Here is a 26,595-nt window from a genome sequence, read left to right as displayed (position 1 = left end):
ACCAGAGATGAAATTTTTATTTCCTATGCCCACGGGACTCGGACTCGGTTCGTGCACCTCTGGCCGCCTTGTCGTAAGCCCAACTCGCGTATGTGGGCTCGTTGTGACCGCGTTCCGCTACCACGTCAGCTATTTCAAACAATTTCGTTCATCTCTACGTATAGCCGAGAATTTCCAGACACTTTAACCGTCGCGGATCGACTGCGCGTGCAGATGAAAATTTCATCCCTGAGTACGTTTTTGCTACTCGCGAAAATTAAACCACTGTAGAAAAACACAGCGTAAGAAATATTCTACTCGATCATAATAAAATTCGTTCGGTTTAATTACGACGTATTACGGAAACTGATGAATTTACTAACATTGATTTACCGGTTCTTCGATTCAACCTTGTTTTTTTTTTTTTTTTTTTCTCTCTTCTCTTCTTCACACATGCAGCAGAAAAATTTTTCCCTTTCATGTGACAGTAATCACGTCTTACTTTGGATCGACGATTCCCAAAACCAAACGGGAATATATTTGTCAAGACGCGATAATATTTGACATGACTATGCGAGGGCTTTAACGAGAATACAATTACAAACCGAAACTAAACATCCGAAAATCGAAAAACACCGACGACTCCGAGGAAATTCCCTTGGTATTTCACATCACTGTACATGATATTGCGTAATCATTGCGCGATTTTATGGAGCGACTAAAAACAACGAATAGCGAAACTTTTCTTGGAAGAAGGAAATTTTTAATTTCGCAATAGTGTCAGGTAACTACGCAGAATTCTATGTTATTATTTTAAGAATCGAATTAATTGATTCGCCTGATTGAAACAAGAAAATTTGGCAAACGACCGGTACGGATATAATCTAACGTTTATAATCTACGCGAACAAGAGATTTCTCAATGAAACTTTAAATATCGTTGCATTTCAATCCTCGTGCGATTCGTCCAAGTATTAACATTACTCATATTAGTACTATGTAAAGTATACACGCCTTGAACTATTTTCACTTTTAACCATAAGGGAAAAATATACTGGATAATCACTCGCGTCAAATTTTCTTGTAATCTCGATTACGACATTTAAACCTTCGTTGCGACGACACGAATCTTACCATCACTTTTTAGTACCTCTAAAAAAATGAAATTTTCAAATGCACCGAAGATCGCAGGACGAGCCTTGAAAACTTTTCCACGGCTATTGAGTCTCGGAGTAAAGATGAATTGAAAAAAAAAATGATTTATAATATAAATAATAAATAAAAAAAACAACGAAACAAGCATAACGAGTGGGTAAAATAATGATCTGAAAGAGAGGCGAGGACGAGAGCTGCTTATGTGACATGGCGAGATAACCTTTGCCTATACCGTATACATGCAGACGACGCGACGTTGGAATACGAAGGCTCTATCAGACGTTGCGTGTGTAAAAGGCGCCACATAGTTATTCGTTGACGCCGAACAGCTGACTCCGTCGTACGTTTCGTTAGTAAAAATGGCCGCCAGCGACGACCTCTCGCCTAAGGAGGAGGAGGGGGGGGGGGGGGAGGCTGGTTACGTTTGATTAGAGAGCCTGCGTAAAGAAGGTGACTCACCGAAGGCCTAAACCAGCAATGGAGGGAGTAATGGAAACATTTGACGGAATTATCGCTCGAGGAAGTGTCGACTTTTTTTTTAAGGATAACGAGAGAGTAGGTAGGCGTTACCTCGTCGATGAAAGCGCGGCGTCGAAACGTTGCAGTCGTAGTTTTTTTTTTTTTTTTTTTTTTTTTTTAATATTAAAAACGTCGAACAAGCCTATGCACGCAATTTTAATGAAATACTTGTTGCGTCCGTAGGAAGAAAAATTAACATCAGTTCGAACAACCCGCGTGTCTGAAAATTGATCCGTACCTTGTATACGTTACGTAATAATTAATACACGGAGGTTTGCAATGCGGGGAAAAAATATTCTTTGGTTATATAATACATTGCAATTGTCGCTTGATTAATCGCATTAAATCTTTCATTAAAAAACTAAGAAAATGAGACCCTGTAGGACCGTTAACGACACGGTGTGAACGAGAGATGGAATTTGAAAGATTTTTTTTTTTTCACCTACCGTTACCTGGTAGGTTAAAAAATAAATAAATAACTTTATACTGTTCTAGGGTTAAAACAACGAAATATTCCATATATTCTTGTATTCAATACAGAATAGGATATCATTACACGTACAGCAGTTCGTAACGAGCTGTGTACGAAAAAGATTTAAAAAAAGAAGTACGTTACCTTGCAAATTTGGTTTGTTCAAGTGTTACGCGAATTAACGTTTAAGAATGCGACGGTCCGGTACGCTTGAATAAAAGGTATAATAAATACAGAAAAATAATGAGTAAAAATAGAAAAAAACAGAGTTGTCTATTATTGTGATCACTCGAGAGAGTGACTCACAACGGCGAGTGTTATATACCGTAGTATACGTATAGCATTACACACAATACGTACACTATCGACAACGCATTTATACTATCAACATCGGCGTAAATAAGTATTGTTTTTACGAAAGCGGCTAACTGACGGCACGTCGATAACACGTCGACGACTGTAACTACATCATGTATTATATGAGCTTTGTATGAAAGCGGATGCCGATGAAAAATTCATCGATGCACTGCACGTCTTGCATTCGTGTGCATAAAATATGGACTCTATGCACGTAAAGATGGTAGATCGTAGGCAGAAATGAGAAAAATTTCACTCGTTAATTATACGCGAACAATGTAAGTTTGAATGTTATTGGAGTTATGAGAAAATTTAATACGAGTAAGTGGATTTTGTGTATTTTTTACAGTTGTTGCAACGTTTCTATAGGTTTGTTTTTATTTCGCTATATTTTTTCGGTTAAAATAAAACTCTCGACATCAGTTTATCGCAATAATTACAAGAAAATATAAGTAGTGCGATTGACGATAATCAAAAATAACGATAAGGCGTACTAAACTTCCTGGTTACAGCTACAAAACATATTGTCATTTAACAATCTGAACTGTATTTTTAGATTAGGGTAAAAAATAAAAATATGCAAAGCCTCTGGTTACCTATAGCGCCGCGAAAATGATTAATAAACAAGAAGTTACAATCAAAAACTATACCGCAAATCGTCACGTGACAGACGTAGGTGAAAACTTTTTCCTCATTCCAAGCACATAGTAAAATAAGATAAACATACGTATCAATATATTGTAAAAAGAGAGAGATTTAGGAATATTTTTTGCTGTAATTTTTCGGTCCCGGGTTGTTGAAAAGAGATCAAAAGATCTATCAGTCGTTTAACGGCTCAAAGATATATACAAGCGAGAAGTGTTCTATGAATATTGTAATAGAATTTGTTTTCCTTGTTGTCTTACGTCTCGTCACGGTACTGATTAGCCTTTGCGTTAACATTCTCATTCATAATTTTCGAGACGCAGGCGGCGCTTGATGAGCAGAAGACACGCGGCAACGGCAACGATGCACGATTGAACGTCGATTATGATCGCGAAGAGTGCCGACGTATAACGTAAATACGATATCTATCCAAGCCGCTAATTGCGCGAGTGGCTATCAATCCCTGCTCGGGGGCTTTCGGCCGAAACTTTACCATATAAGGTATATGGAGGAATCGATGAGGCGGGACTACATCATTGGCGGCTGGTCGCGTCATTGTTTTAACTGATACCTAATCGATTCGATACAGCTGCTGTATGTGTGCGCGTACATCGCAAGTGTGGAGACGATGTGCGATGATCGATGCGATAACCGATTAAAACGCGAGCTTGCGTATCGACGCTAGGGGGCGGAAATTAATAACTTGGATCGGTTTAAGGACGAACAGACCGAATCGAAAGTTAGGAAAAGATAAAAAGTTGTTTGGAAAATCTACCGTTATGTCATTTCAGGCCAATCATGATCGGAAATTGACGTATCAATAATTTTAGAAGAATTTTTATAGTTAGATCAACGTTCGAAATAATTGAACTCTCCTGTTTTTTTTTTCCATGTTTTGATAATATTCGGCTACTTTGTTTTTTTTTCTGTTTCGCTGACTAGCTCCAGGCTTGGTAATTATTTACACAAAATTGGACTAACCAAGAAAAAAGAAATTTTGCCCGGGGTGAAAATTCACTTGATACGTCACTGGTACATGCCCGTATAAAATTGATGTGTCGAATCGAGCACGTCGTCCTCGAGCATGTCGATTATCGTGACCGAAATAATGATTCACCTTACGGGCAACTATAATTGACGATGATACGTATGCCTGTATCGAATACAGGATGAACATGCATCTATAAAAATACAGTATATCTGTATTACAACGTGAGTAGGTACCTACTTGCGTATAATGAAAGATGTATAAATAGGCAGACACGTCGCAGTTTAGTTTATTTGTGACTTTAGAAAAATGTGGAAAATGAGTTTTTTTTTTTTTTAATTTAGTCGCCATATTTTATCGATATTTTTTTTTTTTTAGTTATTTCAACCTTTACAGACATCCCTATGGGATCACAAGTCACTACAACTATTCGATATTGATTCATTTACAAAGTACAACGTCGTTGATTTTGTCGTGGAAATCTACCGGCGCCAATCATTCTTGCGCAGACTTACGTAGGTTGTAGATAAATCCGGTTGTCAAAGTCAAAATCAAAGAGGTTGATGTTTATTTTTGTAATTTTGTCGAGTTTCGTCATTTACGGGTACAAGTGTAATGATTTTCTTTTCAATTTCTTATAATTCCGAGATCTTCCGCTGGCAATTTAAAGAGTACTCCATGTACGAAATTAATAAAAAGCATCGATTTTTGACCAAACAATTTTCTTAATCGATATCAAATGAGGGCTAACGTCAACAATTTAAAAGCTGTCACTCAGCTGTTGGCTGTATTTTATAGAGATGGCGCTTCGACGGCGAACGTGCACGAAGATCTTATCGAAACCCCGATCGAAGCGTAGATTATAATCAGTATTATCGTTGTAGTAGCTCCTCGATAATCTCAAGTTTATCACATACGTACAGGTACCGGTCATTGAAAAAATTCAAGCACAGTCACGATGAAAATCAAAACCTTGGCCAATCACGAGGATCATAATCCAGCTGTTGCGGTTGTCAGTATTGTCAATTTATTAAATATATCGGCACTCGGTAGGATGCAGATCCGATTTTCAATGCACGAAGTACTCAACCAAAGTACCGTTACTTTCTTGTTTCTTCTTCAGGTACCTATTTCTTAGAACACGAGTAATATATTTACTTTGCAAAAGAAAAAAAGAAGTCTTCCCACATTTATACCTTTAAAATCCGATATGCATATTTTTTATCCTCGTACCAGGTCGGTGTCCTGAAGTGAAATTTCGCATACCTTGGAAAACGTGACCCCTTAACAATTTGATACACCGATACACAAAATTTATCATTTGTCGTAATTTATTGCGTGGCAGGGATACCTTAACTAATTTCGATCGTTTGAACCCTTTCTTTACCCCACACATATTTCACCTTAACTCCATAATAAATCTATCGTCGAGTAATTCGTAAATTTTATCGTGTCAGATGTTGCCGATTCCGCGGTGTATACGACTCGAAAGGATAAACAGGCGATAGGAACTTTACCAAACTTATTCATTGGCTCGATCAGATATATTAGATATATGTGTGTGTATGTAGGAACAGGTACATGCATCGATAACATTGTCTTGCGTATGATTGATGGATACGCAGATAAGTGTCAGGGTGCGAAATAACTCGCATAACAACGGACAGATAAGGATACGGATAATGCGTATTACATACAACCGATTCGGATGATGATATTCTATATTTATATATCCACTTATCAACCGCATGCGATTATAAGAGCATTTTTGACGCCCCTGCAATACGAATCACTGCAAAAGATGTCCGATTTCGTTAATTCAGCTCCACACAACTATGATATTATACCATGTATTATTAGTTTAAATTTCGAATACACGGTATTCAAACGTGTATTAGGATCGGATCATTTGTCATTTTTAACGTCCGCATTTATCACAACTTATCGCACTATCCTATGACATAAGATTCTTGGGAAATTTTCTTCAATTGTTAGGAAATAGTTTTTCAATAAATTCCGTAGAAAGAAACGAGGAAGAAAGAGTCATCGAGTTATACGTTACTACGTAATTGCCGTAACATGTGACATATGTACTTATACTTGAAGATACTAACGTTCGAATACATCGAAGTTTCTTTCACCATCGACAGAAGTAACGTGTAATTGCATAAAACGTTCTGCGGCACTTTACTGACGCATAATGCTTCCGCCTGCCGAACATTCTCCATGCGTAAAATAAAATCCCGTTTTTTTTTTATCTTAATATAAAAATTGCCATGCCCCATTTTCAATTTGAGCTTCTGGTTTCACCGGAAATGAATCGATTTTCAAAGTAGCGTTGTTATTCGTGTTTTTTTTTTTTTTTTAATTTCTCTATCAAAAATTTCACATTTAGCTGCAAAGTCCCATCAGTTTCAGACTTTTCGCTACGCCGTTTTCGATTATTATCGCGGAAGTTTATCAGGTAGACCGACAAACTCTTTTCTTTTCACGGTGATGAAAAGTATCGCGAAAAAAGTGGTTTTTCCGTGTTTGTTTACTCATGCCGTCGTTGTCTCTTCCGCGTTTTTTCACATCACGTCGACGCGTATTCAAGGACGTAATTGAGTTTGTTTATATATTACACACACTCGCACGTGATGCGGTGAAATTTTATCGTTGGATAATAGTCGTCATCGGCAACTTCGATGCAAGGAATTTTTATCACTCGATCTGCAATCGCTGACGCTTGACACTGACCGTTATTATATATTTACATACTCGCAGATTTCGCGATGACGTTTTTCGTTCGCACCGCCTTCTACAAATCCTTCCGCTGAACCCTTTTTCACGTCACACGCGCAACATCGACCTTACGTCACAATTGCGAACAACGTCACACGCGACGGAAGGAAATAGGTAACGTGCCATACATGACGGACATCGCGTACTCGAAATTCTTGCACAGTCCTACCGGATAACGTTACACAGTTACTACGAACGATGACCAATGGGAAATTACTAAGGGCGAATGACGATATCTTTTATTCACACTTTTTCTTTCGGGACAGATACGGCAAAAGTTTCGACATTTTTTTTTATGCATTTACATATCACGTGTTGTACACAGCAAAAATTTTCCGTGGAAAAAAGAAACGATGTTCCTTCTGAATTTAATCCTTGATATTTGACGAACTGGTAATGAATATACGACGACTCATCACTGCCAGTGGTTATACTCAATACGTAGAGTTGCGTAGAACAAACCTATGTTTCCGTGCGTGACAATTTTTAAAACGATGCCACGTTATACAGTACTCGCAAGTTTTTCGATGAGATTTATCGAACAACGCTGAGTAACCTTGCGAACAATTACAATTTCGCATGGAAATGACGCGTTGTGTGCTGTTATTTTTTATTTTATTGTTTTTAAAATTATGAGAATATTCTGTGTATTTACCAATAATAATAATGATAATAATCGAAATGTCGACTGTAAAACGAAATCGATGAAAAACGGGATTTACGCAATTGAACTGCCACAGTTGTTGGAACCTTGCTTATGGCATCGATTACACGGGTGTTGAAGAGAGATAAGCAATGGTCGAATACACAGATGTTCATAAAACGTATGGTTAAGTTGAGCTAGGTTATGACTTACGAGTGTCATTCATCGTCAGTGACGAATGTTCCGACGAATGACTAACCAACTTCGTTTCTGCCTACCTACACCGTGTTGGAACGGCCGGCGGTAGGAATTGAGCGAGTAAATTGCTTCTTTGTTCGCGAAATTGGCGAACCTTCTCCTGCATACAGATACGCCGATTAGCATCGACGCAACCTTCCCGTGGTTCCCTGATGCTGTTTTCTTGACTGCGTTACGGAGGGTTATTATACAAGTATGCGTCGCGATTTCGGTATTCGGAACGACATTGAAGCCTTTACGTCATGGTATGGAGGATTTTTGAAAAAAGTGCTACGCCCCTCTCGACCTAAGAAAGCCACTCCATTGAAAGCGAGGTGTTACCAGAAAAACTATCGCGTGCCTGCAGGGAAAATTTTTGGTCTTACCAAGTGAGGTCGACTCGTTTGGATCTTCCTCTGTCTGATTATAATTCACCGTTTAATTTCTATTACACCTTGCAAGGAACATTTACTTCCGATGGACGTTCCGTTGACATTCATGATGGATATCCAATAACGCTACAATAGATCTCCATTAGAGATCGAAATGTCCGCGTGTCATTCATCGAGTAAGAAGTATACTGGATATCCACACAGACCTCCATTAACAGATCTCATGGACTGTTTGGAGAAGAACTTTGAACCTCCAATGGGCATGCTTTTTCTAAGCAATATATCAGAAACTACCGCGTGCACATTTTGTTTTGCCTCGCACAAAAAGTCCTAGGCAATACAGACTAGGCATTCAAGAACAACCAAGTACGTAGATACTGGACGAAATTCGGTGTAAACTAAAGGGCTAAATTACTGCGCGTTTGCACAATTTGGACCTCTCCTCGCTGAGGTATCTATCACGGGCTTTAACCTGACCGTAGATATTCTGGATGTCTATTAGAGATCCACGATGAATATGGATTTTTTATGAAGCTTTGGATCCTGCACGGATCCCTAAAAGATTAAGCGTTCCGCGTGGAACTTCACAATGGTTTTCGATAGGTATATATTTCGCATCAGCAGGGGGATGCCGGACATTTCCGGGATGACAAAGTTATTCATGAATTGTGCAAAGCGGCGGAGAATTGAATGTTTTGAGAATGAGCCGGGACTTTAAGTGTCCCCAATTATGTACAATGCAGAGTGTACGGACGTGTTGGCGTTGGCTGGAAGCGAAACGACACAGTCACAAAAGCTGCGCAAGCGATCACGTATACGTACATGTATTACGTATGATACCATGGACCACACGACATATCGCGTGGCTCATTCAGCGCGATTAACACCACGTGGCTGACAATGAGTTGTCTCTTCTATGTCATTCTCTCTTTTTTTCTCTACACCCTTTCATCTCGATGCGTGGAACGAACGCGTGTCGTGTGTGCGTGCGATATATACCCATGAATTCGGTATAATAGTCGAGTCACAGACCCGTATGAATGAAGGGAACTGTAAGCGTGTGACATCTGGATCTGTGTGGCGGGTGGGCGGGTTGGTTGGTTGGTTGGTTACACGCACCGTTGAAAATGAAAGAAACGAGTAGGTACAGGGGGGGGGGGGGGGGGGGGGAGAAACGAAAAAAGAAAAGATAAAAACAGAAGACAAGAACTTGCGGAACAAAATTAACTCTTGGGATGAAAGCGCAACACACTGGCGGATAAGAGGCAAGCCTGTGGCTTTCTGGCCAGCCACGCGTTCATTCGCACGACAATAAACTCATCTGTTATGCGCCTCACTTGGTGACTCACGGAGAAACACCGCGAAGGAACTCACGTCAGCATATATGCGTCGCGAATATACTCTGATTTCTGTTTTCTACTCTCAAGCCAATTCATCTCCGTCTAATCTCGCTCTGTTTTGACGCCAATTTTGAAGAGTGATCTGCCGTTTGCGTACTTATCCAACGACCATGATGTGACTACTAGTTTTCGCATCCGGAAATTTTTCCATCGTTCGATTGTCCAAGCACAAGCTGGTCACTCGAAATCGCATAAAGTTACGGAATGTCATTGAAAGTCACTTGCAGATTTATTCATGACATTTGATGCCACGTTACAAGTATTTAGTACTTTGCGATCGGTTCAACTTACCGGAGATCGCCTCAGGTTTTATTATATAAAGAAATTGCAAAGTAGGTATGCCATACGAATGGCGATGCGGCCACTTTGAAGCCGTGTAAATATCCTTGAAATTGAAGACCACTGGTGTAAATTTAACAAAGTCTGCCTAGTTTTCTTGATGAAACTTTCCTGCACATCATCGGTACACCGTTGTCATTTTCTCAGTCTATCATACCGGTCGAATAAACGAATTTCGCACATGCTTCAATCGCTTGACGGATGATACAAAGGTCACAGAATAACGCACTAAAAATCATTGACATTCTTGTCACGTGAAGTCGCGAAGTATAAATCACGTAAGGAAACTTAAAACATCGTAAAATCATCATTGAATTACCATGAAGTCATTTCAAATCTGATGACATCATTCGAAGTTACTTGTAGCCACTTGAATTTATACGAAATCTGATGCATACCCTCTTGATGTCACGTGAAGTTATTCGCGTACACGCCTGAACATACTCGTTTGGAATGGCACGAAGTAGTCCCAAGAAGTGTAAGCTCCCCGTTAGCAGAGTGTTCAACCATTCCTCAAATTTGAAATACCTGCGTAGGTATTAGCATTCGTGGTTCAACGTTCCGGGTGTGAAACCCTAATGCAATGACTAGAATGGTTATAAATTGATGGGAAATCGCCCAATAGCTTTAAAAATCGAACGCGGTCGTGCTCTGTGCGATAAATTGAGGCATCGGAGGTCCTACGAGATAAAAAATTCGTCATTCACGCCCAGGGGTACAAGGATATTTCCACGTACGATATTCGCGATGTTACAGCCAGCGAGCAGACTCGCTAACTCACTCGATAAACAGATACGTATAATGATCTCGTTGTCAAACAGTCACACGAGATGCAAATTTTTTCGCGAGGTGTGTCACGCGCTCCGCACGGAGTCAGTGAAGATCGTGACATCACGTTTCGTGCACGGAATTATGGATCACGTATTTCATTCAGAGCCATAATACTTATACCTACCGGTGCTTTCGAGTGCGTACGTACGCACGCCGTGTACGCTCATTACCCGTATCCGTGTGCATGCGCCACCACATTCCATCCCACCTTAAGGACAATCGTGTCGTTCTTTTATTCGGTTCCGGACAACACGCGCCCAGTCGTTGATTATCTTGATCGACACTTCGAACGAGACAGAAATGCTCAAATCTCCTATAAAGTGTTCAAAAGAAGTGGTTCGATTCATTCTCATGAATTCAAAAGTCCCAGTTTTCCTCCGAAGAAGAGATATTTTAATGCAAACGATGTTGCGGGTTCGAGGAGGTTGGTTCATCGATGTTGTTCACTGATTTCACTGCGCGAGATAAAACAAATAAGACGTGCCGATTTTTACCCGATCAACCTCCTCAAAAGCTGCGCGGTAGGCAGTCGAATGATTCGCCCAGCTGCCAATAGGTGGCTTTCTTCCTCGAGACGTTTCGTCAAGCTCTCGCGGTCGAAGTAGCTCAAACGCGTCACTGCTTCCCGCGATACGCACCAGTAAATTATATCACGAGCAGATCTCGATTCCGCGGAATCGATTACTTCATCCGATCGGGGTCAGTCTTGGCATGAGCTTTTTCTGCGCACTCAAGGTTTGAGTAATCGAGCTTGTGTGCCTGTGACAGCTGGGAACATTAGGTATCTGGCTACGTTACGTCGAAAACCTTCTACTCGCTCGAACGCTGATCTGAGCAAAAAGTTGAGTTAAGTAATTGATGTATTTCTACTGTACGTTTGTTGGATTTATCACTTCCCGACGGGCTCGACGTGAATAAATAACTGATATACATATGGTATATCGCATTTGTTTAAACCCGGAATATGTCAAACGTAATGACATTGTATTTTCACAAACACGAAGAGAACACTTGTTCAATTATGTCAGTAGAAGTTTACACATGAGTTACAATACGATTTTTTTACGTTTCTTCACGTTCAATAATATCAACGGAGTCTTATTTATGACAAATGTCTTGTTTACTTCTCGAAAAGTGAATCATCTTTCTCGATCTATAATATGCGTAGTTTTTAAACGTGCGTAAAAAATACCGTTATATGCGTACGAATTTCCGCAACGAACGAGAAAATTTTACCTTTTATAAACCAAGAAAGGAAAAGGTATGAAACAATTGAGAACTCCGGTGAGTTCCAGAGAGAAGAACAGAAATAGTCTAAAATATAAGGAACGCTTGTTTCGAAGTATAATATGTTATTTATAAAAACAGATGTATGACAGCGAATAATGCATCGTCATAGTGCCAAACGTTGCCTGATTGATCAACATTCTTCACATATTTTTTTTCCGCATATGAAAACTGATTAATCATCGCTAGTTCCGGGGACCACCCGCATTATGAGTTCGCTATATTTTTTACCGTTACCGCGATTACAGTCGATTTGTTATTATCGGTGTCTATTCTTTTTTTTTTCTACCTCTCTCCGTGTAACGGAGAACACGATCATCCATGTTTGCCGAGATAACAACGAACTTGCGGGCGTATGTTCTAACCCTTCGCGTGCCAGCCGAACAATCCGCACCTGTAACTTAGGGCTTAGACCTGCAGGTAATGGGTCAATGACTCGTTCGACCCGGCCCACCTTGCCGCCTAATTCCCAAGTCTGTGTCACGCGATGCGTTATCTCCTCGCCGCGGCTGCATCGCCGACTCTTCCACAACGCTTGCTCGGCAATGCAGTGCAGCCCTGAACTCAACAGGTTGCGAATTTTTGATGCTACTCATCTGCTACTGCAGCGTTAAGTTTGGAACAAATTTAACTAGGATGGAAATATTCCACGCTAGCTTAATAGCTACTAGAATTACAGTAACTGTCGGGAGCTCGGAGTGAATCCTCATCCATCATCCCTCGACGTGAATAGAGGGAAATGGATTGGCCCAATTTTGGGGAATGATTGCATACTTTTATTCGTGGATTCATTCCGATTGCTCACCGTTCGTACATGTATATATATTATACAAAATAAATTCACTCAACGCCTTGTGCTGCTAAAATTTTTAACCCCTTCATGACGATATTCAAATTGAACAGTACATCTTCTAAAATTGATTGATTTAATCCGCTTCTTTTTACATATCCATTCAAAATAAGTGTTTATCGGGCCACAAACGAGTCTAAAAAGTGGAGGGGCACAAAATTAAAACAAATCATTACAGCGTTTTCTTTCTTCCTTTCTTTCTTTAGAATTCAATATCAAAAAGGTTACGAGTAAAAGAAGTGATTCATTTCGAACGAATTTACATGCATTTACATATTACAACTTGCCAATTTCACACGTCTCTACTTACATAGCAATAGTTAACGTGCAAAACTTGGTGTCAATATCGCACATACAGATCGAAAAAAACAGAAAATATTTGCACAAATATGGTTGAAGAAGGTAAAAAGAAAAGAAGGAATACACTCCAAGTAAAATGAGATATAATTTGCCGATGACTGCATCTTATTTTAACTATACTCGTTGCAATGATTGAAGCTAATTTGCGGGTTCCGCGATGAATAATTGTATAAAAGCGCAGTCATGTTCGTCACGTGTACATTACACCTATATGCGTAATACGTATCTACAGTAAGGCGGCAATTAGTCAGTCTCAACGACGTACCTGGCTAGACAAACGTTTAACGTACCACAGGTATTACATGCGAATTACACATATACGGTATATAGTATACAGAAAATATTATATACCGTATAAGTGATGTTGTTTGATTCACGGACGGTATTCCAGACAGGTACGTGAGATAGCCCGATGAAAAGGTAAACAGTGACGGGAACTTTGGTACACAATCGTCGCTGACAATCAGTGCACAATCCGCATCTGGTCACTTGACTCATTCCGATCCGATGGCGCAAAGTTACGCACAAATGTGCGTACAAGGTACGTGGCGTCTAGTCGCTGAATCACCGATTGTTCGGAGCAAGGAGCGATATATAAATGTAGATATAATCCCTGATGTTGATCGATGCGATACCGTATCTGTATCGGGTAGGATACGTACACCGGTTCGAGTAACATTCCCAAAACTCGGAGGGTGGATTCTCGACGAAATTTCAAGACGGAAATTCCTTTACGAAAAACTCGTCGTACCGATAGTTTCCGAGATACGGAGCTTCGCAGTCGGCCAATCGCGGAGCTGCGTTACCCTTCGGCCACGCCCCTTCGTCTCGCGATGAGTCACGACGGAGCGTCGCGATTGGTCAGCTTCGGAGGTCCGTAACTCGAGAACCATCGATGCCACCTTGTCGGCGTAAAATAACTTTAGCATTGAATTTTCACGAGGAATCTACCCTAGAAATATCAACCTTTAATCCTGAATCACCCCCACGCTGGTTTAGTGTACAATATATACACATCGCCGAGACTAGGGCAGTGGTTATTTCGGGCTGGATTACACGTCTACACCTCAAGTTGATGACGCATTATCGATCCTGCGCTGATGACGTGCGTTATCAGCCGCCTTTGTGGCTACGGATTCTAGAGTCACGGCAAAATTCTTCCAAGGTTATCAATGCTCCGCTGCTTCATTTTCACGTCTCGCAAATTCGTGGACAAACTTTTACACTAATTCACTGACTTCTCATCGCAATAAACTCGCCGCATTATCTCGTCCTCGTGATTCAACTCGAATTTTATTACTTAACCTGATTCCACTTCGCGGTGGTCATCTTAAACTGCCGTTAACAATCACCCAGGTGCCAGCGTGATAATGATATTGGATTGGAATTAACTCCCGACGCGCGCGCGTGCACGTGCTTTTTCTCGTCACGTTTCAATTCAATTAGTATTCCAATACAAGCGTAAAAAATAAGGAAATTTGTGCATTATTATACGCGGGTAAAAATTGAACGTATCAAATTGTCAAGCGGTAATAGTGATTTGAGAGACTGAAACACACCGTAAGAAATACAAAACAATTTGTAACTGAATTTGAAAACAGAACACAGTTTTTATTTTCATTCTAGTAAAAAAACACTATTTAACCAATTTCCATCGACATGATCTCATGTGATTCACCGATTTGGATCGCGTTATATTTCATAAATTGGTATTGATGTAACGAATGGCCAAAAAAGGGTAGAACGACGCTTAGACGTTGAAAATACCCAATTAGCAGATCTTCCTGCCGTTTTAGGTGCGGGATATTTTCTTTGTTCGGCTAGAGTGAAAAATGGGTAAATACCGGTGCTGTCTTCCGAGGCCTAAAAGTGACAGTTATTGCATCCCGTTTCACCCGGTTTGCCAGCACAGCATGACGTCATTAAACGACTGCAATTCCATCACTTCCATTGCGAACTGTGCCTTCATACATATTTTCCTATGACGCGATACTTGTCGTTGAAATACCGCAATTTAGAGTTTTATTGTTCATCGGAGTTGGTGGAAGCTCGTAATTAAAATAACTGAGATCCGGTTGAATCACTAATCGGCAAACTAGGCGATAGGCAAGAAGGTTGCGAACGAATAGTCCGATTAGGCGCATACTTGTGTAAAAGGTCATAGCCAGAAGGCCTGTTCCAACCACAATGACGCCACCGAGATATATCCAGCGTGTATAAAGCAGCAGATTCAGAGTATCCAGGAATCGATTGCTCACCGAAATTCCACAAGTTTTAACAAGTATGACGGACTAATAACACACTTATATCTACTATAACGTCATTATTGTTGTTCCAAATCGAGAGTAAAATTGACAATTACGGTATGTGTATAGTTGGACGTATGTTGTTAGACGTGAACAGATACTCGCGGAAGATTTTATCGTACTGTGAAGAAGAAACACGCCTCATCCTATCCGCGACGCCTGTATTACTTATTAAAAAAATCCTCTTTGGGTATGTTGTAAAATATGTGCCGACTTCGCACTCTCTGTAAAAGTACCGTCCACGATTTATGTGATTCTTCATGCGAATGTTAACGTCTCAGTTCTGGGAAGAGGCAAATAAGAAATAGATTTTTTTTCACTCGTTACGGAATGATATTTCAAAAGCATTTAGCTTCATCAAATTACTTTTTGTTCGGGCTCGCAGACAGTGCCAATTTTTCACCGCTTCTCCTGAATTCATAAATCACAGTCCAGATCGACTTGCGTAAGTATATGCTTGTAAATGGAAATTTTATCCAGAGTTCAATTGATCCGTGAACTTTTCGGAAGATGATAATGTTAACTGACAGAGGAAGCTTGCGCGCACGATCATTGAAGATGTAGAGTTTTTCTCGACTATCTCAACATCTGCAAAAACAATAAACAAGTAGACAGCATCTAAGAGTTTTTTTGTACAACATACGCGTACAAGGCTTTGTTTTGAACAAAGCGTATACAGTGGCTTACAAAGCAATTTATAACTCGCGATTCAGAAGACAGTGTTTTCTTAGAAATAATTATCATTGATATGTTTGTCCGTGTATTGACATAGAAAAGATCATGACAGATTTTTATTTTCTCTCAAGAACCGACGACATTCAATCGAACAAATTGCGTCTCCGAGTGTGCTACAGTCATTCATAGATACGATCGGTACTCGTAACGTCATATTTATGGATAAATTCCCGTAAAAGTAGCAACTAATTAGTAAATCTGTGTATCAGTTTATTCCGTTTTAACGCAAGGCTGGAACCAGAGGTTACACGCGTAAAGAAAAACGACACTCGTCCAAGAAAATGTTGAGGTTTGTTTTTGATACGTCATGTCGGGACACGCACTGTACGCACGACGATGAATCTCGTCGTCGTCAGAGCTTTGAGAATGCAAACGAGAGTAACGCGTAGTTCACACGCGCATCAGACATGAAGTCATACCATGGCGCTAATTTTTTTCCGAATCCGTTACTCATTCGTTCCTGCAATTTCTCAGTCCGTCAATGCTGAGCCACCCTTTTCGAACGCACCAAGTCACAGGTAAAAAACAGCTGCGTATGGGACCCGGGCATTCCCGCGCAGAATGTGATTGTTACACATGTGTAGACGATAGATCCGTGCAGGTGTAAGATAGACGTGGGGGATTACCGCCAAACCAGTTGGCGTATTTACAACAATAAGTAATATGACTGTAACCATTAACTGGCAGTCTCCCGTGAACTTTGAACAAATGTTGTACCTAACACCACGCATCATGGAACGCAGGCTGAGAGTGTGGCCTTTGTGATGTATGAGCTTGTAAAATTGATGTAACCCACACACGTGGATATTTGATTGTTGGGTGATTTGCTGAACAAGAAAAGCCCGACGTCATAATTCATAATCGCATCGACGAACAGAGCCGGGTGTACGGACACCTTACATCCGCATTCACATTTCTCGTAACCACAACTATGTGCGTTCAATGTTATATACCTATGCGTGTTGTGTATAATGTATCTGTGTAAACGCGCATTTTATGCTAATGATACGTGGCGTGCTGATGAAATGGAACCTGTGACGTCATTTGTGCGTACCTACAACAATATCCGTGCGCAAATGCTGTTCTACGAAATTTCATCTCATTCGCCCATCGCGGGTAAAATTTTATGCAAATTCTTTGTTGTCGCTGTAAGGACTGTAAGACAACGTTTAACGTATCGCGTAAAAGAATTATCGTGTGCTTGGTCATCGGATCGCTGTTTACATGTTCAACGGTCCATTTTTTATTTCTTTTTCCTTTATTCTTGTATCACGGTACGTGCGATTTTCTTCCTCTACCAACAGACGATGTTTCTTGACGCATTTAATGCTTTCCAGTCCCAAGCACAGATGCAATATTACATAGACCTTAAGGACCTTGCGATAATGCGCTTATATAAGTATATGATTCATGATCCAAAGTGCAGGAGATTCGATCGATTCAACCACGTTGCAGAGAAATCAAATTTACGAATCTGTTTTATCCTTATAAAAGTTTCCCATAAATCATCCGTCGCAGTGTAGAGTTCACTCTTTGAAAGAATAACGTACGTAATAAGTGAATGCGGAGATGTAGGATCATTTATATTATACCAAATACTCCAAGTTCTAGAGTAGTTTCAAATAAATCGTTTATTCGATTTAAATAGTTGAAATCTTATTCATTCGTACGAATGATACTCACGCCGAACAGTTGAGTTTATTGAAATTAACTAATCAACTTTGTCGTCGACTAGGAATAACTTGAATTCTAGGAAACCAGTTTCAATCCAGAGAACGTGAAAAAGAAATAATAATAATCAGGGACTAACAATAAAAGAGAATCGACGAAACAGGATGGTTGTTAACTTAATTCGACAAAAACCGACCAGTTCGAATATCTCAATCTATCGTTAGCTTGCAGATTGCAGCTCTGGCCGGAAGGTACGCGATATTTATTCATTCGGCAAAAGCGTGCAGACGCGAATTGAATAAAATTGGAAGCGGACACAGAGATCTTGTAAAATTTCATACCACTTATCGCGTTATTTTTGATTATTTACCTGTACTTAGCGTACTTGTACGTTAATATTTTGACCGAAGCCTGTACCGCTGTTTCAGATATCGAAGCAACGTTATTTTCGTACGGTGAACGATAGTTGAATAAATTACCCGAAGATTGTAACTTCTCGGATACGTTTTATAAATGGTTTGTTAGTAGGGGATAAGCCTGATATAATCGATTTAAAATACCATTCAAAGCGAACAATGAACAATCGAAATGGATACCGAGGCTTCCGCGTATGCACGTTATACCTACGCTTCGTTCAGTAAAGTACATCACGCATTGCCTCAAAAGAAACTATGTTGTATACGGCCTCGTTAGCAGCTGCGTGTTCCGTTGAAGAAACTTAAAACTACCCTCCGCATAGGCATGCATTGTATACCATTTCGTACGCATGTGTAACGCCGAAGTCCTCTACGGAGAATAACTCGAGAAGACCGTTCAGCGTGTCCAACAGAGCGATCCTAAAATCGCGTCAAGTACGAACGCGTTCGCGCGATGCGGAATGCGCAATGCCGCTGCATGATTCACAATCAGACCGAGTGCACGCGCGAATACTGAAAATGGGAATAAAATAACAGCAAATGAGGCAAAGTGCAAATTCGAAGAGCGTGACGCAGTCCGCGTTACGATAACGGAAAAAACGTGGAGCGTCTCAAGGGGGTGCCCTAGACAAATCTATTACGATTTATGAAAATTTATCAGACCGTTCCCGTTCAAAACTTCGTATAGAACGGGACTGTGAGTTTTCCTTTCGCGTTTGAAATACGTAAGCTTCGATATTCGGAGGTATACACGTCAACGTGGAAACGGACCAGGGCGCCTCCTTAATGTTTACCAAACGACTGGTTTCACAACAAGGTCGTTTCGCGTAGGTACGTTTGAAAATACAACGCTGGTCGGAGGTGGGGCAGAGGGTCACTTTTCCTCCTCTTCTCTCACAGGCACGCAAACAGTTGTATACATACCTGATTCGCTGGACCCACGTAGCGGCGGACATTCGGCGACTACACGCAACACGCACACGCGTCGGTCGACGTAAATACGCGCATACGGAACGCGTAGCGTGCAGAGTAGAGGAACTTGCAGGGAAGAGCCGCTGTGAAGTCCGGGCGTCGCGGCGTCGTGCGGTTTTGCGCGTGTGAACGGTGCCTCGTGACGTCACGGACCGCCCAGCCAATCGCGTCTCGGCTACGTGACTCATCGCGCGGCCGACGTACACGCGGAGAGAGAGAGAGAGAGAGAGAGAGAAGAAAAGAGAGAGAGAGAGAGAGAGAAAGAGAGAGAGAGAGAGAGAGAGAGAGGGAACGCTTTGGCCCGACCGAGTCACAACCTCCCGTTCGGTGAGCGAGCGGCACCGAGAGCGCAGAACACTGTGAACACTTTGCCAGTATAAATCTAATCGAGTCCGACTGACGTTCGGGCTCAGAGGACGGACCGAGACAACTTTCGTGTTTATTTTTCCTCGAGACTCATTGTCACAGTGTTGTTTTGATGTGGTGTTGATTAACGGAGCAGATAATTCGCGCCGATCAGCGAGATATTTGTTGTTATCGACGCGATAGTTTTAATATCGTTGTCGAGCATATAAAAGGAGTAAAACTAGTGGTGGAAACGAGATATATCCATGTCGTTCAGCTGAGGAACATTCCGAGTGTTGGGTTGGGATTGTATTGACTCAACGATTCTCTACCGTTAAGCAAGTTCGTTTCAAGGAGATTTTCGTACGAACGGGCACCGAGATGAGGATTAAGAAAGAAGCGCCTTGCCTGGTGCTCCGCCTTGTTCCGTTGGATAACATCGGGTCTTGGGGTATGTTTATCCTGTATTTGTGAAATCTAGTTGGCGAAAACTTTTCGAGACAGAGAGAGGCAGAGAGTTTCTCTTTCGGACGCGAAAGGCGCGCTCGTTCGCACCTGTGATCGGACCGTTTCGAATCTCGAGTCAGGCTCGTTCGATTCACCGTGCTCAACGAGGGAATGAAAACAGTGGCGTAATAGCAAACTCTACGACGATGTCGCGATGAGTCAGAATCAGTGAGTCGCACGCGTTCCGTTTAAGATACCGAGGACTGTTGACCGACCGCCGATGAGTCGACCGAAGACGTTTTAAATATCGCCCCAGAGTCCTCCTTTGCCTTCTACGATTCGATAAAACACCTAATAGTTTGTTTACTACACGCGACGGGTTGTACTTTTGTCATTCTTCCACTTCGGAAGTCTCGTGTGAAAAACGAAGACAGGGAAACTATCTGATAATTAGTCGCGGCGATACCGTGTGTGCTTTACTTACCAGTGTCTAACATTAATCGGCTTCTCGTCCATTTCCCGCCTGTTACTATTTTTTCTCATCATGCAGTGCGCGAGTCGGTAACGCGATGTCACCGTATAACAATTCTTCAATGAAACGTGCCGTTTCGGACAGCGCGTTGAACACCGCCAGAAGGAGGCCGACGCTCCTGATTCCTCGTCAATTGAGTTCGGGTGAGAAATTTTCGCGGTAAAACCAAAATGTTTCACGCAAACGTCGTCGCGAATGTTACTTGAAGGTGTCCCCGCGTGTCTCGGATTATTTCAAACAAACGCCAGCTAACGCGTTTGTTTGTTTACCCGGCATGCCCTTCGTTTTCTTTTTCATCTTGTTCTCGACGGCGACGTGGCAACGGGTTGTTCGAACCCCCGCCCCCCGTATTTACTGCTTCCGAGTCCCCTTTCTCAATTCTCATGCGCAGGTATTCGGTGACGAAAAAGTGAGACACGCGGTGTATATAGAGGCGAAGTTGGCCGATGGCGTGTAGAGCCGGATTGGCTCGGTTTTGTGGAGGGAGTCGCAACGGCAAGTGACTCATCGCCGGCCCAGGCCAGGCCTTGCTGTTACGGGCTGCAGGTCAGGATAGGAGACGCATTTAGCCCACATTTATTCTCTTATTTATTTATCCACTTGTTCGTGCCGTTCGTCTTATTCCTACATCCTTAGACACCGTTGTTGTTATTTCAGCTTCGTTTTCACGGTCAATACTCGGGCATAATCTCGTACCATGTTTTAAATTTCCATGATTTTTCGGATATCGAAGCAGCCTCGAAATTACCTTACGAAAACTTGACAATTTTCTAACATCAAATTTGTGATCGTCAAACTTACCCCGGAGTTTTGTGAAAATTTCTTAACCACAATCCCAACGGAGGCTTGTACTTCGACGCGAGTTTCACGATCGGCGGCTATGCGCATCGTTGCATCCTGAGTCGAGTCGAATCGAATTGTGTGGTAACCGTAGGATCCTTCTAGAACCGTGGAATTCGAAGAAATCTTGGAGGTATCGGCTTGCTTTAACATTTCACGGAGATCCTCGTACTTCAGCGTCAAAATCCAGTATGGCGGCCCAGGCACCGGCTAGCACCGGCCTCGCGATTCTCTTGTTTTTCTTCTTTTGTTTTTCATCTTCGTTTGTTTTTTTCTCCGTAGCTGCAGGAAGACAGGAAGGAACCGTTTTGTTGATGAACGGGAATTAAGTTGTAGCTAGACACATCGACGGATATGCATGCTCGCCTGTTATTTAACGATCGTTTTCATATACGGTTCGCCGTCATGTCGGTTGAGCACGATGTGTTTATCAATGCAACTGCCGTGCGCCAGCGCCTGTGAATGCATATCTACCGGCGGCAATAATAGCTAGAACTTATATGTCAAATTGTTGTAGATGGACGCACACGTTGCACATGTATAAAGATATATGATATATATTAAATAACATAATATATGTATATATAAAATATATATATACGTTTGTATATGTAACGAATAAGCGAAAGCGAAACTCGCTCTGCGGCATGGCGATTCGCGCATGCCGATGAGTTTACTAATTAATCCCGCAGAGCGTAATCACTCTATGTATAGACGCAGTGTGCAGCATGCGTACAATATAACGTGTATTTATACGTGAATCACCGTGGAATGGGAATTCACAATGAAGAATTCTTCCAACTAGTGTCAGTCACCTAATTGGCACGTTATCTTTCCTCCGCCAACCCCATATACGTATAATGTAATATATATACGCATTACGCATCAACGAACCTTTTTTTCATTCATACATGTAACTACCTCGTGTCCTGTCTCGTCGCAGACTGCAACGTTTTCATTCGATTACCTTTTCGTTACTTTCGATAGTTATGAACGAAAATTTAGGTGCGATTGTGAAAATGATTCCAAAAGGTGGGACATACAAATTGGAATCTTGAGTAAACTTGAAATTTGTCTGATTTCGATTTCAAATTCATTATTAATAGAACATCGCAATAATTATTCTGAAATTTGTTAATTATATATATATATATATTTTTTTTTTATTGTTACGAGTGTATACAGCAGCGTAACACGAAACCCCGACTGATGGAAACGTCGTTTCGATTACTGTTGCAGGTGGTCACAAAGAATTTCACAGACGGCACAGAGAGCTCTGCGAAGACACGCTACTTCCGCCAAGCGGTTCCGCCGCCGGATCTTCGACCGTTAGCGGATGTCCGAGTCCCGGACCGGGATGCCCGATGCTGGGTGGACCGCCGACGCCGCAACCCGCCGACATAGACAACCACCCCGCGTCGAGGGTGTTGCCGTTCCTCTACCTCGGCAACGGCCGCGACGCGGCCGACCTCCAGCTCCTCAGAGCCCTCGGGGCTACCCGCGTTCTCAACGTCACCTCCCAGCTTCCTGGATACCACGAAGAACGCGGGATTACCTACCGCCAAATACCCGCCTCCGATTCTGGCCACCAAAACCTCAAACAGTACTTCGAGGAGGCCTTCGACTTCATTGGTGAGTTTCATCTCTTTGCGAACCTATTGCCAACTCGGGTGATTAGCATTGTCCCAGAAGTGCTAGGTACTACGAGTTCTACGAGTCCTGACGAAAAACCGAGTGAAAAACACTGGATTCCTCTTTGCGTCGTTGAATATCGAACGTGGATAGATTATTTGATTTCTTATTCGTTGCAAATTTGATGCCGGTAATGGACGTATGTAGTAATGATCTTTACTACAGTAAAATATCAAATGAATTGAAAATCTAACAGATAAATCATTGTTTTTTTTTTTCTTTTGTATATACATTCTATGGGAAAGATGGGAACTTCTGTCACAAGTTTAAATTCGAAGTTGATATACCAATACATTTCCCACGTTGTAGATTTCGTTATTATTTACTATTTGGCAGCCGCATTTCTGACATACATATTATATATGTATAATGTATATCTCATTCGAACGATTCAAATACCTCATAGACTGAGTTACGGATTCACCAAATGGGGAAAACACGTGGTTAAAATGGTTAGATAGTTTCCATTGCAAACACTTTGACGAAATCTTGTGTAAAAACCAAGTTTCATCCAAGTATTTGCCAGAAGTATATCTGAGTCACTGAGATTGTACTCTGCGCAAGCATGATGCGGCGATGAAAAAACAATTTACATTCGGGAATCTCGTCGATCCTGTTCTCGGGAATGGTACAATATCACTGGAATAGTCATCAGAAAACTTGGATGAGTCAATTTTTATCTCGAGAAATATGCGGGTTGATTGGCGTGCCTCTGATACATGGTGTCAGAGTATTTCATTTGTCATTTTTTTAAAGAACGTTGTTATTCAGCTTGAAAAAAAAATCATTTCGGTATGCAAAGATCGGTATTATATATAATACATATATACTAAAACATAGTATGAAACAAGAGAGTAATTATTTCCTGACAACGTGACGAAGTAAAATTAATAGAAAGAAAGGAAGAAAAAAAGAAATATCTATAAATTCGAAGAATTACTGCAGTAACGATTCCAAGAAAGTTGCGAACGTGCTACGAAACCTTTTTCCTCCCCTTTGGCAAATAACAATTTACCCGCTAACAATAAAAGAAGTATACGAACGATATAAAAACTTTGAAGAAAAAAATTGTTACAACGGTTTTGAGGGGCGGTCCTCTTACTTGACCCGCCGGGTGTTGCCGTCGCACTTACAAACATGCATGCATACACGTGCAGAGAATGGGGTGGGACAGGGTATCTCTTGCACCGGGCAGACCGCCACCAGTTGCGCGTTTTGATCCCTCGTTTCCGCGCAGCCCTTGCCTCCGTAGCTTGCACCACACGCGGTGCAGCAGCCCGAAAGCCTGCGGCGCACACACTCACGCGTGTCACGCTTTTAAAAACAGGCGCGGGCTCCGGGAGAGAACTGGCCCGGTGAGTCACTCTTTCGTGAATGGCCCGAGAAGCGGGGAACGGAGAAAGAGAGAGATGGAATGTGTATACACGCATGCATGTGTACATATGCGCGCTTGAACGCTCTTCCGCGCCCTTCGTCGTTCAGGCTCCTCTCGTTCTGTCCATCGCACGGTGAATGGTTCGCCGGAAACGGGTGGTTACACCCCACTTCCGGTGGCCTAGCCGCCGCCTCTCTCGCTACAACGAGCAGAGCACGTGGAGCACGCACACGAGCATCGCAAGTCCGTTGAGATACGGCGTTTCGAAAATGAGAATGGATTTTAGATCGTCATTTTTACGACCGTTGACCTGCTTTCTTCGTTGGTGATCAGAATTTTTGCTTTACCCCGATCTTGGACGATACCGTCATGATTGATTTTATTTTTCCGACAATCTGGGTGCAAATTATTAATGTTTAATTTGTACTTCGTATTGAATATCTCGGTATTAGTTTTGTCTCTGTTATTACTGTTATTCGATTCTTGTTGTGTTCAAGTTAAAGTAAACAAAACAAAAATTGGCAACGTAAGTTCGTCGTCAAACGTGCAGAATCGGCCAGGAATTGTCAAGGGAGATAGAAAGAAGGAAAGAAAGAATAAAGAACCGAAATAAATTAAATGGCCGCCCCCGTTGTACGCGAGCTAAAAGTGTCTTAGGCAAGTATCCGACATGTGCGTCGCGTATAATACGCGTTATAGCAGAGACGAAGGAAGGATGCGGGCGATGCAGCAACGGCAGTCCATGCAGAGCTTATACTTGGAATGACTCACCGGCGCGATATGATAGCGGCGTTCCCTCGTGTTATGTAACTGGATCGGTTGTTTGGGTTACGTGACTGTTTCGTTCGTTATATGCGTATCGCCGTCGTCGTTGCATCGTCGATCCACAATTTTCTAGATTTGAATCACTGCGAAACAATTTGTACAAGTATTTCCCATTTTTTCAATCGACAATATCAGAGCTACACGGAATTGGCCAGCTAATTTCTTGTTTCCGTTGGTGGAAATTACGCGTTATCCGTTTTTGCCGTTTTCTTCTTCGGCGTGAAATAGAAGTGGATAAATTTGAACTCCTGCAAAAGAATGTATCGCCATAATAAAATCGCAAGCGTGCCAACGGCGGCCATGTTAGTTTTGTCCCAACGTTCGATGTTTAAATAAATTAACACTGGAAACTCGGTCTAGAATTTATATTATATACACAGTTTATGATTTTATTCAATCGTTTACAAGTCTTGTTTCGAATTATCGTCTGCTGGAAATCAGACTGTAAAATTTCCTAGCTCAACTGTAACCTAGAACCTAATACACATGGTGTAGAGAAATTTAATAATAACGAACCTGCTTCAACTTACGACTAACAGATCTGTTTGTATTTCTTTGTTGCAGAAGAAGCGCGTAAAACCGGAAGTAGCGTGTTGGTGCATTGTCAGGCGGGAGTATCGAGGAGTGCAACGATAGCGATAGCGTACATAATGCGTCACAAGCAGATGTCGATGGTGGAGGCTTACAAGTTGGTGAAGATGGCGCGGCCGATAATAAGCCCGAACTTAAACTTCATGGGACAGCTTCTGGAGCTTGAACAAGGTCTTCGGGCAGCCGGCGGAGTCGGAGCGCCCCAAGAAGAACCGAAGAGCTGCCATCAATGCAGGTGGAGTCATCAGCAGAACAGCGAGGAGGTAACGTCCGGCTGCAGCGTATGAGAATATGCTCTGCGTTCGGGGCTTGATTCCGAAGGGAATACGCAGCCTCGAATTATTGAACAAATCTTACAGTTACTGCATATGGCCGCTTAATAAGAGATAAGAGACGACGACGATTTGGATAGGGAGTGGTACACGTGACGGGTGATCGGGAGGGGGAGAACGGGATGAGAGAATCTAAGAGAGGCGAGATGAGGACGAGAAGGTGAAGGAGAGAACGAGGGAGGAGCGGAGCGAAGGAAAAGCGTCAGAACTACCTTACCTTAATATACCTACATGAACTACATATCCGGGATCGCGTTTGTGCGAAAAAACGCTAAATCT

The 26,595-nt window shown here is 41.8% G+C and overlaps 1 protein-coding gene and 1 long non-coding RNA gene across 2 annotated transcripts in view; one reads left to right on the top strand and one right to left on the bottom strand.

Moving 5' to 3' along the window:
- The window catches only part of LOC124303316 (uncharacterized), an 81,551-nt gene extending 61,959 nt beyond the window's left edge, over positions 1-19,592 (bottom strand). Inside the window, exon 1 of the long non-coding RNA XR_006907891.1 lies at positions 19,290-19,592. This is a non-coding gene — a long non-coding RNA (uncharacterized LOC124303316). The remainder of the gene's footprint in view (positions 1-19,289) is intronic.
- LOC124303294 (dual specificity protein phosphatase 10) overlaps positions 1-26,595 on the top strand; it is a 91,505-nt gene that overhangs the window by 61,988 nt on the left and 2,922 nt on the right. The window contains exons 4-5 of the mRNA XM_046760356.1: positions 22,741-23,133; positions 25,958-26,595. The exon at positions 25,958-26,595 is cut by the window's right edge and continues 2,922 nt beyond it. Coding sequence (XP_046616312.1) covers positions 22,741-23,133; positions 25,958-26,271 — 707 coding nt within the window. The 3' untranslated portion in view covers positions 26,272-26,595. The remainder of the gene's footprint in view (positions 1-22,740; positions 23,134-25,957) is intronic.

The sequence above is a fragment of the Neodiprion virginianus genome, chromosome 4 (assembly GCF_021901495.1).
Source record: "Neodiprion virginianus isolate iyNeoVirg1 chromosome 4, iyNeoVirg1.1, whole genome shotgun sequence".
Lineage (NCBI taxonomy): Eukaryota > Metazoa > Arthropoda > Insecta > Hymenoptera > Diprionidae > Neodiprion > Neodiprion virginianus.
The sequence above is the reverse complement of the archived record's forward strand: the minus strand, read 5'-3'. Positions and strand labels throughout refer to the sequence as shown.